This window comes from Azolla caroliniana, unplaced genomic scaffold (assembly GCF_043228905.1).
Source record: "Azolla caroliniana isolate FFs.n. ecotype wild unplaced genomic scaffold, voAzoCaro1.0.p SCAF_5, whole genome shotgun sequence".
Lineage (NCBI taxonomy): Eukaryota > Viridiplantae > Streptophyta > Polypodiopsida > Salviniales > Salviniaceae > Azolla > Azolla caroliniana.
This window is the reverse complement of record NW_028230440.1, coordinates 3,515,292-3,532,351: the sequence shown is the minus strand read 5'-3', so window position 1 is coordinate 3,532,351 and position 17,060 is coordinate 3,515,292. Positions and strand designations below refer to the sequence as shown.

The 17,060-nt window shown below is 38.2% G+C and overlaps 1 protein-coding gene across 1 annotated transcript; it reads right to left on the bottom strand.

Annotated features, from left to right (window-relative positions):
- Window positions 1-5,887: 5,887 nt before the first annotated feature.
- Window positions 5,888-14,171, bottom strand: ATRAD17 (RADIATION SENSITIVE 17). The gene is made up of 11 exons (XM_087319987.1): window positions 13,900-14,171; window positions 13,008-13,111; window positions 12,873-12,923; window positions 12,617-12,679; window positions 12,431-12,533; window positions 11,993-12,345; window positions 11,254-11,656; window positions 7,128-7,259; window positions 6,798-7,017; window positions 6,646-6,706; window positions 5,888-6,449 (listed from the first exon to the last, which is right to left on the bottom strand). Exons 1-11 carry the CDS (start codon window positions 14,102-14,104, stop codon window positions 6,129-6,131), a joined length of 2,016 nt encoding a protein of 671 aa, XP_087176113.1. The 5' UTR covers window positions 14,105-14,171; the 3' UTR covers window positions 5,888-6,128.
- Window positions 14,172-17,060: the final 2,889 nt, after the last annotated feature.

Genomic DNA, 17,060 nt, shown 5'->3' with positions numbered 1-17,060 from the left:
AAATAAAAGCAATCATGACCTAACGAATGATTCATAGTTCCATTTTTATGATACATGATCAGGTTAGATGAATTAACCCAAAAAAGCCAAGCCACAACAATTATTTTTTATAGTAACACAATGTTCGGCCAATAAAGGGTGGTACAGGCATGACCATAAATTATCCCGTGGTAAGATTGTACCGTAGTATTCTATACACGTGGATAAAGTGTGAGGGTTAAACGAGAGTGTAAAGAAGGAAGGATTACTTTTAATCCTAGGAATTGAGACAACCCATTAAGGCCAAGTGTGAACTTGCTTGGGGGCCTTAGGTCTGGTTATAAATATGAGGCATGGCTACCCACGTTTGACACATCATTCGACTATGTCGAGACTCTAATCTAGTGGTGATCAAACTCTTGTCGTGAGCATGCCAGCACCAGGTACAACTTGACGCCACGACGATGGTATGGGACGCCGATCGAAGCTCAAGTCTGTCTCGATCTCTTCTCTTGGGGGTGGACCGGCACCCTTCTTTCTCTCTCTTCTCTTTATAATAACTATCTTATATTTCATTATCTTATGCTTATATTAGGATTAAGCTCTAACAAAGGGAGTTCACTATTGAACACATTAAGTCAAATATGGAGGAGCTATATAAGTATGGATGTAAAGTTGGGTTCAATATGGAAATGTGTTGTGATTGTTCAACTCTATGTGTGTCGTGGCGTGTGCATTGAGACATTAGAAACTTTCAAAAAGGACATGCTTGATAAGGTTGTCGACATTAGCATGATAAGTATATTCTAATTTATGGTTCCTTGATATCTCTTTTGAACCATCAATTAAGAACATCGGCAACCCTATACTGAAATTTTGAGAAATAAAGGAAGGTTTGTACTAAAGAAAAGTGAACGCATTGTGAAAAACAATTAACACGTACTAGTGAAATTCAAAATTCATAGCATTTCAATTCAATTGGTATCAACTATTTTTCATCGTGAGCACACACCAAAATCTGAAAGATGTTCTTATTTTTTTAAGTTCCACATCTTTTTCTTTTTTAAATTTTGTGTGTTCTTATATAGACTATTATTAGCCAAGAAGATTAGGTAGTATAAGTATACTATGAGAGTATAAAGATGTAAATAAATGACATAAATAGAAAGTAGTTAGTGTTCGATGATATGAACAATCCAGTAGGGAGATGTGGACTGATATAGTTATTCTTGATGTTTACGGGATTCTAAACTATATATTTAGCATGTAAAAGCCACAGAAGATGTGATTTGGGTTCAATCATAGTATATACGATATTCTTATTGATATACATTGTGTATGATTGGTTAAACTATTAAGTAAAGCAAGCAAAAATGTACCAATATAGTTGTTCTGACAACGATCACAACCAGCATTTACATACTTGTATGTTACATATATGTTGATTTAAGATGTCCGATTTTCAGTAAATCATTTTTAAAGTTGTAAAGAACATATGCTTGTGAAATATGTTCAATGCATGATATTTTTTATTCCAAACTCATGTTTAAAACCTTTATTTTCTTAGAAATTGGATAAATAGGCTAGAATACTCTTTAATATATATGTAATAGAAATTCAAAAGGTATTCTTGCTTACTCTCAAAATACATGTACATGCATACATACATACATACATACATACATACATACATATACACACACTTGGTCACAATTGAGGCTCCAAATCAAGAAATTAGTTATGCTAGTTACAAGATTTTAACTATAAATTGCTCGGTAATTAGTAAGTCGTATACCGGATGGCTATAAATTTAATTTGTTTGACATATTAGTTTGCTAAATAGTCCGACATGACTACGTAGATTAAGCAAATATGTTATCTTTAATTGTGATTTTGTTGCTTATATTTTCCTAGTTCTATGCTTAATTCTCATTGTGTGATTATCAAGACCAAACTTGCTCTCATCCAATTGACGCCTTGTTCTCCCAATTAGTTGTTGAAGTACCCATTATCTCATTTGAATATATCAACAATCACATTTGGCAAACATCATCCAAATAGAAGATTGTGCACATAAAAAGGGATGAAAAAACAACTTAGGTGTTGTAGCCATTGAAATACGCTAGCCTTACAAGACCATAGGAAATCATTTGAGCCTATTGTTCAACATCTTGCTTAGATTTCCTTGTAAGTAGCACTAAAGGAGGTGATCTCTCCTCCCCACATTGTAAGCATCAAAGGGTGAGCATATACATAAACTTCTTGGTTGTTCCTATGAGAGGTGTAGGTGTGTAGGACATGACATCGTTGTAAGTCTCACCAGGGCTCATCAATTCCTAAACCAATAGCCACGCCTTAACTAGCCAATTATCGAGGTACTCAAATGAATCACTCTCTAATTTGTAATCATATGGACACAATGGAGCTCCCAAGAGAGGGATGCTTCTATGAACACTTACACCCTCTCTCTCCAACGTGAGATTGAGAATGGTTGTGCTAATGGACTCCCCAAAGAGAAAAGGACACTTAGATTATGTCACATAGAGATAGAGGATGAGTATCACTTTACATGCAAGTGCAATCTTACGTCGATGTAAGGAAAAAAATACCAAGACGCACTAGGACCCCCACCCACCTATTAGACACTCCAGATATAAAGACACTAGGTAGGTATATCTTAGCTAAAACAACATAAAGAGAATAAGCAACAAAATGTGAACCATAACCTTTCTAATATTCACCACATGTAACCACTGAAATTTTTCAGGATAGGAGGGGATTATGAACATGGACACAATTGCACCATTCGGCCTCTCCCTCCCTAAAACAGAAACCAAAGAACAACCAAATGCCCTCGAACACCAGGCCTCAAAGTCATTCGTTGTGCAGAAGCAATTAAGAAGATTAGGTAACGTGAGTTGCACCACCTAGAAGCTATGGTCAGGACACCTTTTACATTTGGTCTTAGAAGAGGTTAATATTTCTTTCTTTCTTCTCTCTCTCTCTCATGGTGGAAGTAGAGGTTATAACCTTATTCCTATTCCCTAGCCTTAAATAGTGAGTGACCATACATATATGCAATGTGAAAGAAGGGTATTCATTGCCTTTAGGCTTGGCTCTTTTCCATCTATATTGGGAGTGTCTTTCTCCTAAGTGATGGGTCCTCTCACGTGGGCACAATTCACCTCCTAGGCGGAACAACAATTCACCTCCTAAGTGATGGGTCCTCTCACGTGGGCACAATTCACCTCCTAGGCGGAACAAATGAGCACTTGTGCTACATTGCATTTGATCATCAACGGAAAGAGGGACATTTGATGGAATCAGAGAGAGAGAGAGAGAGAGAGAGGTCATGTGTTGTGCCTCCTAATAGGGAGTGTCATGTGTGTGTACATATGCACGTTTAAGTTCCTTAGTAGGAGATGTACTGGATCCACCTATCAATCAATCTACAAATACTACCTCACTATGTGTTGCATAGATACAAAATTCAACCAACATGTCCTTGCCAATTCCAATATTAGGAAAATCAATATTTGAAGTTTATTGATCTTGATTGTGTGTTTTTTTTAATTGATTTTCCGTTGTCTTCTCTCTACCACATGGAGTTAGTCTAATGTAAATGGTTGTAGAGACTCAAAAAGTGTATATTCTAGGTTGGAAGACACCTAGAACAAGATGAAGCTTGGCCAATTCAATCACAATATAGTGAAGCGTTAACTTACATGTTTATTAGATGAGGACACCAATAAAATGCAAAGTTGCGCACAAGTGAACGAAGGGTTACTTAGAATATAATATTTGAGTTGATAGTCAATTGAAAAGCAACATTGTAAAATAATGTTTTGCTATCACAATGTTCAATTGAGTTTTGTTTTCAAAATTGACATTGTTTTTGTGTCGGGTGGAATAGTGTGTGGTATCTCAAGAATGAGTTAACAATATCATACAAATTGTCAAAGGATTACTTAGAATATAATATTTGAGTTGATAGTCAATTGAAAAGCAACATTATAAATTAATGTTTTGCTATAACAATGTTCATTTGAGTTTGTTTTTGAAATTGACATTGTTTTTGTGTCGGGTGGAATAGTGTATGGTATCTCAAGATGCCCATCTTGTAATGTGACATGCGTTTTTATGTTCGTCAAACATAAGTTAGTCTTAATGTGTATTGTAGGTGGTTATGACACAACTTGTTGATTCAAGTGTATATACATTCTTATGGTGATGATTTTTTTTTCGATACCTCTTTTATTTTTGTGTATCCATTTTATTATTGTTATCTTCTTCCATTAATGCAAAATAGTTAAAGATGCATAGGCTTATATGATTTAAGTTTTAACTATGTAGGCTCCAGTCATCCAAATACATTTTTATCCAACTGTAAGGTTGGTGAAATACTATTGCAATCTAATTTAGTTAAAGTTGGTCAAACTTTTTTATGTGACTAGCCACATTATTTTCTATAGTTGGTGCAACACACCTTTGGTGGGCCAATTGATGTAACTAACATCTAATTGATTTACTTCATTTGCCTCTAACGTAGTCACATTATCCAAGCCATATACTTGCCACCCATACAACCCCCATTTAAGTATTATCGATGAATCCATATTTGTTGTTTGATTGTATTCATGCCAAATTTGATTAATAGTCATACATATTACGATATCATGCTTCTATTGTTGATGAATACATTTATAATTATCAACAAATATTCATAATAATACATCAATGCCACATTTGTATTGGTCTCCCAACTACTCGAATTATTTGATCTTGATAGTATTTGAAGATGTTTTGGAGGAAAACTGTTGTCATTTTGTACTTGATGATTATATAGTAGGCTAATTGAAAACTTGAAGGCATTAGCATTTTTGCCAACTTTCTTAAGATATTCGATTGATCTAAGAAGACATTTCCAAAAGGAATTCTCTTGATTAGCAACCCAAAAATGTATTTTAAATTTAGCGCACTATTCAAGAGCCGAGTTATTTCAATTCGTTGTACTTTCAGTTACAAGGGTTTGTTTATCTATTATAATCAATAGGAAAGCACCTCTATTTTAAAAATTAGTTGTTAAGCCAACAACTTAAGCATTAGTCCATGATCATCCGACTTGCCACATCACTAGAAGGGCATCTTCGTTCAAAAACTAGTTATGAAACCAATCACCTGGGCATCAATCTATGATTACCCAAGATTCTAAGGGGCTTTATCACATTCTATCATCCATGCAGCACCCAAGAGGAATTCACTCAAGTATTCTATGTGGGGGAAATGATCACAAGGAATCTTCTTACCACCACCAAGGAGGCATTTAGTTGTGTTCTACGAGGAAACTCCTGGAGTAGTTCAATCACCCTTGAACATTGACATATGGTCTATCACTCGATCATCATGTGAAGGAATACTATCAAATATTGTAATACTCTAACAAGTGGTAAATATTATTGTGAAGGATTCCTTGGCAAGAGGAGATCAGTATAAAAAAACTAATAAATAACAAAAGTTGTTACATGGAACTTCACAAAGGAGCAAATCAGAAATCGTCAAAGATCAATTTTAGGGAAGGGCAAGGGAAGCAAAAGCAAACCTTTAGTAAAACTAAATCCAATTGTCTTCCCCAATCAGGAGTAAGGCTTGCTTTATTATCAGGACAATCAAAACAATGTCAAAACATTGACAATCCCCTGTTCTTTCTTTTCTTAAGGTTATATAATAAGGTTTCCAAAAAAAGGGAACTTAAAATATTATACTACTGTATGTTGTCTCAAAAGCTCCTTCCTATAAGACATGTGAGCAGAGCATTGAAAATGCAAGACATAATCCTGGAACCATAATCAACAGCTCATCCATAAGATTCGCAGTAACAGCTAATATTTGATGTGGGTGGGAGGTCAACTCCACAAAAGCCTTTTCCATTAGCAAAACTAATAACCATGAGTAGCTACATACACAAACAAGTTCAATCTCAACAAATAGGCAAATTGTTTGTTCTTTGAGAAAACTTAGGTCTATTCTCTGATTCACCATAATGCTTTGATTTAATATACACATTCATTCGTTGTGAGAATGTCAAATGACACAGTTTGGAGTTAACATATTTTACACTTATTTGTAATAACATAGTTTGGAGTTTAGCATTACCATTCCTCTATTTCATCATCAGATCCAGCTTCTGCTGTTTCCATTCCATGATAAGCGCTACTCATGTCCATGGAAGCTATTTGAGATGTAAGTTCTTGCTCCTCGGATGGAACAAGTGACAGATCAAAAAAATCATCTCCAAAAACATCAAATTTGACATCCGACGCTTCCCTCCATGGTAGAGACAGAAGGCTAGGAGGCTGAGTCTTATTTATTAGATGCTTGGAATATGGTTCCCATTCAGTTGCCTGAACAGCATTAGTCATCATGGTTGATCTCTCCATAATAAAAGCCCAAGATTTTAACCGCAATTCAACCTAGAATAAATAATAGCAAATGATTGCCCTTCACTTAATAGCAAATGAGTCTCCAAAAAAATGCTGGGGAGAAGTAAATGTAATTAAACGCCTACTAATATTCAATGCTGAATTCATATAAGCAAATAAGTATTAGTTTGAGAGAGCCACAAAGCTAAAATTCATTAAGGAAATTGATAGAACGATATCTCACAACCTTCTTTTCATTTAAAAGTCTCTCAACTTGCCGCATCACTGGAGCTCGAATAGATTGCCACCTATGTCATTGTATAATTCCATTTAAATGGAAGTTTAATTGAAAGATGAAAGAGTCATGCACTTCTTGCTCTTAACATAAATTAGAATCACCTGTGCTTTGCTGGGTGTGTGTTTGCAAATAACACACTCCGTGCAGCTATAGATCCAGCAACTACTTCAGCTACGAGCCCAGGATCAACATCATCTGAGCTTGTGAGAACCAAACGATCACGAAACCTCAGCCTCTTGTTTAAAAGAGAGTCTACATCACTGAAATATGCCAAGGAGACCGAAACATCTTCTATAGCTTCATCATCTACAAACTCCAGAACTGACAAAAAGGTTCATGAAAGTAAAAATATTCCATCAGTTCAACTACGACGGAATTCCCTTTCTCCCATAAGTTTATGAATTGATGTGTAGGTCAGGGTAATGGATTACAATTTTCATGGAGAAAGGACACAAAACTAGCAGCCTCGCCATGACATTGTGCTAAAATTATTTCAGGTGCTTCCATGTTCAAAGGATGTCTTTGAAGGTCGCATTTGATGATCATTCCAATGCTGCTTTCACCTGCCAAGTGATTGAAATGCAAACCATTTCACTTTCAGAAGTGCAACTAGAGATCCAAAAAAATGGGAGACAAACATGATTATAACATCAGTTTAAGAAACGTTGTTACATTCTCATCAGGAAATTTGCTAAAGCTCTCATAGTAAGAATGTCAAACAGTGTTGTATGGATTTCAGAATAGTGGAACAGGTTTCAGATTTTACCCCCAATAATGTTACACATGACATCAATATGTATGGATTAAAACACGTATATTTCTAGCCAACAAATAAATACATTGTGACACGTTAAGCACACCTTCTGATGTCCCTTCAAGAAAAAATAAGCACCACAGAAGCTATTGTGGTTGTTCTAATTGCTCACATTTTGCTTTTTAAGCCAGGGTTAGGGGGCACCAATCTATCTACTCAATGTAGATCTAACTTTGGCTGTGTAACCTCACATCCCAGAAACTCTGGAGCTCAAAAGGTAGATACTTTTGTCATTAACCTTATAGGTTCCCCAACTCCTTAAGGAACTTCCCCCGAGTCCCCCATCACTCAACACTTTTCTGGTAGGTGGCAGCAACCAGTGTCCCTCCGGAGAAACAGGTACTCCGGGATTTGCTTCAGCCTTCCAGTAGTCTACTATGGAGGACAGTGAGGATGATGTCAAGTCCGCATGGCCCTTATGGGCTGGGCTACACACGTGCTACAATGGCAATTACAATAGGAAGCAGTGCCGTAAGGCAGAGCAAATCGAGAAAAATTGCCTCAGTTCAGATTGTTCTCTGCAACTCGAGAACATGAAGTTGGAATCGCTAGTAATCGCAGATCAGCATGCCGGGGTGAATATGTACGCAGGCCCTGTACACACCACCCATCACACCCTGGGAATTGGTTTGCCCGAAGCATCGACCAGAGATCACCCATTACAAAAGAGTTCCATGTCACCATTGAGTGTGAACCATTTTGGTATTGGTGGTCTTCTTGGCGCATATCATGGTCGGGTCAGTGACTGGGGTGAAGTCATAACATGGTAATCGTAGGAGAACCTGTGGCTGGAGGGAATCTCAAAGGGAAGCGCCGGCGTCCTTTCGTTAACTGTACTGACTTGATGAAGTTAATTCCAAGTTGGGTAAATGCCGGCCAAATGATGTGTTATGCGCGAGGAGGAAGCGCTTCTTCATGAAGTGCATGAAGGAATTGAAACCATAGACCAATCGTGGATGAAGCAGTTAACAGTCGAGCTACCAATGTGGGAACACGGAAAATGTACTGTTAGTATCATATACATTATTTGACTTTCAAGCCACCTCATGACCTGTGAGACGTTAACTATTCAAAGAACCCAGCTGCTTGCTGCTTTCTTCGAGATTTCATGAACCTCGCTAAAGCTTAAAGCAGCAAGCAAACATTGGAGTTCTTTGAGCAAAACGTATAGATCGAAAGATGACAACAAAGCAAAGGCCTTCATTGCGTTGCTGCGACTTGCTTGCTGCAAGGACATAAAACTTTCTTTCTAGGCCCTTTTCCCTTCCGGGATTGAGTGATGAGAGATCGGGTGCCAACCAAGTGGCTTATGTGCTAATCGATAGCTTACGCCAGTCCCCAACCATTACTGCCGGGATGGCCCACGCAGCAAGCAAGCAAGCACGAGGTGTAGCGCAGTCTGGTAGCGCATCTGTTTTGGGTACAGAGGGCCATAGGTTCGAAACTTGTCACCTCGATTATTGCCGTGTACTGGGTGGGTAACCTTTCACTCCATCCTTTTTCCACATCTTTCTCTGTGCTTCTTGCGGCTTCTTGTGGCATAACTCTGACCACGGAAGAAACAAGCATTGTAACCTGCCTGCCTGAAACTTCTCTGAAGACCTGACCTTCAGGGCCATCTAGGCACTTTGAAACCCGGAAAGAAATTCCGTATATAGAGTTGTGAAGACTATGCCTCCTATAGATAGTAGGAAATGGTTAACCTGAAGGTCCTAGGATTGAGAGGAGGTACTACAGATCGTACTGCTTTAACCTCTTGCCATAAGCATCTGGCTGGGAGTAGAGTTGATTCAAGCACGTCTTCATCAGGTTTTCAAAGCCAAGACCCTTTTGTCTAGTGGTTAGGACATCGTCTTTTTATGTCGACAAAACAGGTTCAACTCCCGTACGGGATAACTTTCTTGCTTGCTTGCTTGCTCGGGGAGGCTAGCAAAAGGTCCCTGGCCCCTTCGTTAGAGGGTTGAGCAAGAGGTCCACAAGACCCCAAAGGTCCCGTAGTCCCAACAATAAGGGCTGGTTTCTCGTGGTTCAGAATGTAAACATCCCCCGCTGAACCCACCGCATCATCTCATGTGGGTGTCTTAACACTTTCTGAATTGCCGACAACAAGAAAATCTGTTCGTTGATCGAAGTCATGAGCGATTGGGGGGTTCAGTTGAAATTTTGCTTGCCGGCTGACTGATGTTCTCAACAACCAGCCAACAATGGGCCAACGAACGAACAAGACCATATGCACCATGGCCTTCCCCTTCCCCGCACGCGAGCCTTTTCATCCAAATGAACAAATTCGCCACTCAACGTCGGGGGTCAATTCGCAAAAAGTAGTTTTTATTTTGTGCACAATCTAACTCTTGTGACCGGAGGAGTAGCGAAGGTGCGTGCCGGAGATCCCCCTTCGACTGATGAGAGCGAATCAAACTCTGATGAGCAAACAAGCAAGTAAACCGAGGACTTGTAAGGGATGAGAGGGGAGACTTCACATGGAGCGCCCAGGCTTACCGCCTAGAAGCCGGTTCATTATGTCAGACCCGCTTCATCGGTTCCCCACAGCATATCAAAATCCTTATTGCCAGTCGACCCGCCAATCTCTTCTCTTGAGGAGAAAAAAAAGCAACATAAACCCTCGAAAAGGAATGCAGATCCACTTTCATCGATTTAACCTTCCAGAAAGAGATCGACGCTCGTCCCTTCAGTCGCAAACCGAAGCCAAAAGTGGGTGGAGAACTAGAATGGAAATTGACATGTTGGGCCTACCACTATCTGGTTCAGCTCCAAGGCCAATCAGGTAAAGCTGTACCTGTTGACGAACGACGATATGGTAGTGTGAATTTGCCTCTCGGTTTATGTTCAAGGGTTTAAGTTTTTTTGTGTAGAAGAACCTCCATCCAGATATTTATAATAAGAATGTATACCTCCTCCGTGCATGATTCGCTATCTCTCGACTTCCAGTCGTCTCTAAGAATAGCAGCTACATTGGAGAACCATGTCATCTTACTGCTTGCCCGCCCGCCTAAAAAAAATGCTGGTTGCTGTACTAGCAAGTAATAGAATAATGCAGAGATAATGTGTAGCATGCCTTTCTCTATGTAAAACCAAAACCTGTCTATGGGTTCAGTAAAAACTTGCCAACTTTTGGTATTTCTACGTCAGGCAAAATAAGGGTCACACTTAGCAGAAGCTTTGCCAAGGAAGATCAAAGATTCCCCATTTTCTTACCCCAAACCACATCTTTCCCATGTTTGAACTGTGAGTTCATTCAAAGAATCATTGTACACAACCCAACTAAAAACATGACAAACCCACTTGTTATAGAGCATAGTTTTCCCATAGAGAAATGATATAACAACAAAGAATAGAGAAAGTTATTCCTGCCAGTGAGCCATTATCTTTGTGGGTTAACTGGGTGAGCTTGACGAGTATTTCCATAAGGAGATATCAATTTGATCAGTCGTAAGTTGCCATATATACAAGATTATATACCGCCCAATCAAACTTGAACATGGCCAAGCTATTCCTGCCGATTTTCTCTGGAAGCTCAGCTGATAAATTCATTCACATTGCAATGCTCAAAAGGTTATCATTTGATATGGAATGTGACAATTCCATAGCAAATATCATTTAACGCTGCTTAAGCTTACTGGAATAGTGGGATGCTTTTAGAGAAAAAAAATTAAATGCAAAAATTAATGTGGAAAGTTATGGTGACTATACAACCCAACCAAAGACAAAAGCATGAAAAAAACCTGAATCTTTAATGTTCTCCGTAACTCTCTTGTTGTATAGCACTTTGCCCAATGCATGAAAAACTGTGAGAACACTGTCCCGGCATCCAAATGGTTTGTGCTTATTTGAAGATAAAGAAAATTCCAAATCAAGTGAACCATGTTTTCTGTCAAGGTCAGTGGAAACCTTTCTTCGTTTAGAGTTATGAAATGAATTTGTATCTCCCCCTGGATCCCAAGTAGATGGAATTGGGTTTTGGCCAAGACAGAGGAATTGTAAGCTGTGTATCGCATGCCTTATATCACCTCCACAACTTTCAGCAATAAAGGACAATGTCGCAGATGATGCAACGCATTTCTCTGCTACTATGATTTTGTTAAGAACCTTTCTGATAGCATTAGCTGTAATTGGATTAAATGTTATCTGCAAAACACAGCAACAATGGTACTTTCCTCTAAACTTTTGAAAGGTTCAGAAATTAGGAGTAATAAAAACTCCACAACACCCCAAGTTTCTCTTTATTTGGATATTTTTCAAATGCCCCTATGCTTTTGTTATTCTCCCTTGATTCCATTGTTCAACCACCAAAAGAGAGAAAAAATAGATAAATTTACAATATAATTGCTAAAATATAGCACATATAGTTGGTGAAGAGGGATTTGAACAATGGCATATTGGTAAATGACAAAAACATAGGGCATTGTAGAAAAAAAGAAAAACATGGGTGGATGTTTCAGAGTTTTTCTCTTAGGATAATACCTTCTTAGCACCTCCACTTTCCAGTGACTGTAGAACATCTGTAGTAACAGAGCTTGTTCCCTGGCCATTTTCTACAGTTTCTAAAAAGTCCGTGACAATCACAATTGTTGGAAACTGTACTGAAACAGCAAAATTGTGCAAACAATGGCAAAGCTTGCTTGCAAACTCTCTCCCCTTCACTACCGGCAAGTCATCAATAAGTATCACCTTTGGCTTCATTCCAGAGGTAGCTCCAGCATGAACAGACTTATTTCTCCCATCAGGTGAGACCTGAACAAGGGGCAATGAAGGATATTTTTTCACTTTCCCAAGGAATTCTATGAACTCGTCCATCTTTGACATGTATGAAATGTCTGCTCTCAATAACCAAGAAAAAAATGTGTCAATTCATCTACTCAACAGAATGATGGAATATTAGAAAAAAATTGTCTATAGTACCAGAATTTACATGATGCAAATGCTCCTTCCAAAGAGTCGGGACAGGTGGGTCCCATTCACAGAGTTCTGCATCAAGTAAATCTGCAAGAACACGAACTAAAGCCTGTTCTCAAAACCATAGGACCAGGTCAGAAGCTATATAAAATCCTACACCAAGGATAGATAGAAACATAGTTAAAAACTTACCGTCTTTCCAGAGCCACTGGGGCCTGAAAGCACAAGAACGTTACCACCATTATGTTTCTGCATCTATGAGATCAGAATAAAACTCATTGAAATCACTCATCTGATAGATAAGAGGGAATTCTCACATATTGTACAACTTTGACCCTATGGGGGCAGAAAGAGAGAGAAATATGTGTATAACTTTGACGATAATTATGAATCAACCAATGTAATGCACTTAATCCTAACTCTTTGCTTCTCAAATATGCAGGGCAACCTTCTTAGAATTCTGAAGCTTAGCCTCCAGCCATTCCCGAACATCTGCAACCTATTGAAGTTCAGCATTTATGAATACCCTTATATTTAGCATTTCTTAAGTTTTAGAAAGGACAAAGTAAACATAAAAGTATACCTTCCTGCTATGGATTGCGAGATCTGAAATCTTCTTAGGACTATATCTACTTGCCCATGATTGTATATCTTTTGGGTGCAACCGATTCTTCCCATCTTGTATCTCTAGCAAATAAAAACCATTTTTAAGTTACCGCTGTATAAAAATGGTTATAGTGTATCAATCAAATGGATCCTCAAAACCAGAAGTCTCGCATATTTTTCCCAAGGTTGCAAAAAAACTTCAAACATATGATCTGGAGATATATGGTACCCTAATACGAAGCATCAGCATATATCATATACACCTTCGAGGCACCAATTTCTCCCAAATTCAAGCCTTGTTTTTTTCCAGTTTTTTATTGTTTCTGGAGTATTTTGTTCTGGAAGCACATTTTGAACTCCAATAGAGAGCATCTTCCAACTAGATATTCTAACAATTGGCTTAATAATGACAACAAACGAAACTAACCACTGAACAAAACAATCAATTTCCAAAAGCATGTACATTCTGACAATGACTTGACATGTGTGGATAAAAAAAGGGTCCGTTAGTTAGGATTTGCAGACAAATGAAGAGTTTTTACAATTTCTCTTCAGTTATACAGGATTTGTCATTGAAATTCTTATTTCCATTTAGCCTTTCACAAAAATATACAAGGATTTCTCTTGCATTACGTTTAAGCCAGTCTGGATAGGTCTTTACATTATATTTAGGTATCTTTGCGTATTGCTCCTCCTAACTACGCTAGTTAAAATGTCAAATGGATGAAAGAAAAACTCAAAACCCAAAACAAAATCTCAATCCACACATATTCGAGATGATTAAACCACCAAAAAGAGAAAGAAAAAATGCTATTGAAATTAAGGCATATTAAAAATTATTTCAGTAGGGTACAGTTTGAGTTACTTACTGGTGGCGAATGAAATACTCTGACTTTCTGACGATTTTCGTGTTCCTGCTGTTTCATTCCTCTGGGTCTTCGTTTTTTTCCTATTCTTCGAGATGTTTAGCTGGAAAGGAGGAGACGGAGAAGGTTTTAGAGAAACAGGTTTAGCGGGGGATGATCGACGATCATCATCTTCGTCGTCATGGTCATCGTCTGATAAAAGGATCATGTGTCTGCGCTTCGCCAGGTCTGCAATGCCAACGTTCTGTCTGCTCTGAACCCGATGACTGCGATGGTGTGATTGATGTCTTCTAACATAGTATATAGTATACATATATGTATGTATTGTACATGGATGGGCCTTGTACAGATTGTTGGGAAATGTTTGCTATAAACAAACTAACTAACTTATGTGACTTATGTGGTTTAGTTGGTTTCTTGACATTGTCTTTTTACAGGGTCCATAACAATTTGAGGAGGCTAACATCATTTGTTGGCGCGACCTCAGAACATCATTTGCATGGTCCACACTCTTCACTTCAACCAACATCTCTGCATCTGACTCTACCGAAATCACAAACCACTTCATCTATCCGCAAATACGCACCCCATGTCATTGAATGCATGCCATCTGGCTACATTGATGAAAAAATCTTCATTAATTTCCTAACCCTCATTGTTGAGTTTGCACCATTCTCCATGATGCTCGAATGTTTGTGAAAGGGGAAACACTTAATAAAAGAGTAAAGAAAAGAAAATGCACAAATTCGCAACTACAAAACCAATCGTCCCCATCCCTCTATCAACCTCCTCCTAGGTCCAACTCTCAAGATCTAATGGAGTGTGTGTGTGTGTGTGTGTGTGTGTGTGAAATGTGCATGTGAACCAATAAGACGATTGGGCACAATCAACCCTTGAAGTGAGTTACATAAAATGGAGGTTTTGATTCTTGACGAACTGCCATCGACAAGGATCACCACCCCTTTTGATGGTGATGAATTATTTAAATTCTATTTAGAATTGCTTCAATGTTGTTGTCATAAAGTGATATTCGACTTATGTGCAACTTGAGTCTCGTGCTTCTCTTACACATAGCCACTTACTCTCTGTGTCTTTTTGGGCAATTGTTTTTTACATCTTCATGAATCATCATTTTGATCACGATTTATGAGAATATAAAATTTTGGACTAAAAAAACTCAAATGCATGGCCTAAAGGCTAATATCATTCTTAATTTGTGTCCCAAGGGAATAAATATCATCGAGTTAATACAAATTAGACATGTTTGACATAATGAATGCGTAGGGAATAGATGGTGATCTTTATTTTGCACTATGAAATTCTAATATTGTGGACTTGCGAACACCCCAAAACAAAAAAGTTTGACCCTTTACGCAACAAGAAAAGTAAGTGACCTTAAATGATCTATCAAGTCAATACCAAGGATCAATTGTTTTATTTCTTGACGAAGAGCAAGCAAAGTAAAAGCATATTATGATGCATTGTTTACTAGAGGCAAACATAATGTCAAGTTTATGTTCAACAACCACTTAGAATAAATAAAGAACAACAATTATCAATATTTGGTATATTTCAAAATATGAGAATGCATTAGTTAAAATTTAAAATATATTGATTTATGATTGGAGGGGTTCCTAAATCATTACATCTCAAGGCTGTCATAAACATGGGTAAATTTCTTTAACTACAGTCCATAAAACCTCAAAAATGTAAAAAAGCCCAAACTCTCACGTGGATGATATGCAACTTCAAGAAAGAAACAATGTCGCATGGATTCATAACCACGTCTTTTGTTGTGATTGTAGAAAGGCACAACATAGACTGAATGTCTCTACCATCAAGTAGGGGGGAGCAAAATACCGAAACAATAGTTTTATCAACAAAGATTGGAATTTGACATATGTCTCGACTCTAAGGTAACTTGACAAATTCATGTAACATGAACCATGATACAATATGATAGTTTGATCAACAAGTTTTATACAATATCGATTTGATTCGAAACAATAGTTTGATCAACAAAGAGTGGAATTCGACACATGTATCGGGTAACTCGACAAATTCATGCGAGTTACTCCGTGATACAACATGATTGTTTGATCAACAAAGTTTGATACAATATCGAAACAAGAGTGGAAATTTGACATATGTCTCGGGTAACTTGACAAATTCATGTAAGTTACTCCATGATACAATATGATAGTTTGATCAACAAAGTTTGATACAATACCGAAACAATAATTTGATAAACAAAGAGTGGAATTTGACACATGTCTCGGGTTACTTGACAAATTCATGTAAGTTTACTCCATGATACAATATGATATGATGACCCCATAACCTTATATCATAAATAAGGTGACAAAGAAAGAGTTGAGACTCGAGAGCGTGAATCTCCGCCCCCCTCTCCTCAATTATATTTTTAATAAGATTTCGGACAATGGTACATAGCAAAGTAGTGTATGTAGCCAACGAATCACGATGAAGAGGAGAGAGATGTGCGCCGTTGGATACAGGCCCTAATCCAACGGTGGTGTTTAAATATTTTAGAAAGGGAAGAGAGAGAGAGAGATAGAGAGAGAGAGAGAGAGAGAGAGAAAGAGAGACTTAAAGAACCAAAAAACCCATTCGATCTTCCTCGTCGTCTGTTAGTGCTTCTTGTTAAACCCTAATTCTCTCGCCATCGCCATGCCTTCTGAACCTCTGGTTCAGTCCAGCCTCCTCCTCCAGCTCCCTTTCCTTGATAAATCCTTCTTCCCCCTTTGCGGAAACAATACTCCATCGCCATCGCCATCGCCATCTCCAGCAACTTCAGCAGCTCATGCCCCTCCACCTATGGTTATCAAGACCCCTCCTTTGTTGGAATATCACGTCTCTTCCCATTCTCACATCAATAACATATCAGATCCCGCCTTACCTATGGAGACCTCTATCTCTTCATGTGCAAGGAATTTTCCGTCGACCCCACCCATTTCTGCAGACAAAGATGATCCCTTTACAGCATTCTTACGCGATTCTACACCGGAATATGCTCAATTTAATTCATTGCTGAACGCATGCATAAATATCCAACAGGCTCATTCAGATTTTGATGATTCAACCTCCGCCTCGGATGCTGCTAATTATGATAGGTCTGCCATTAAGTACGACCAAGAAGTTTCTTC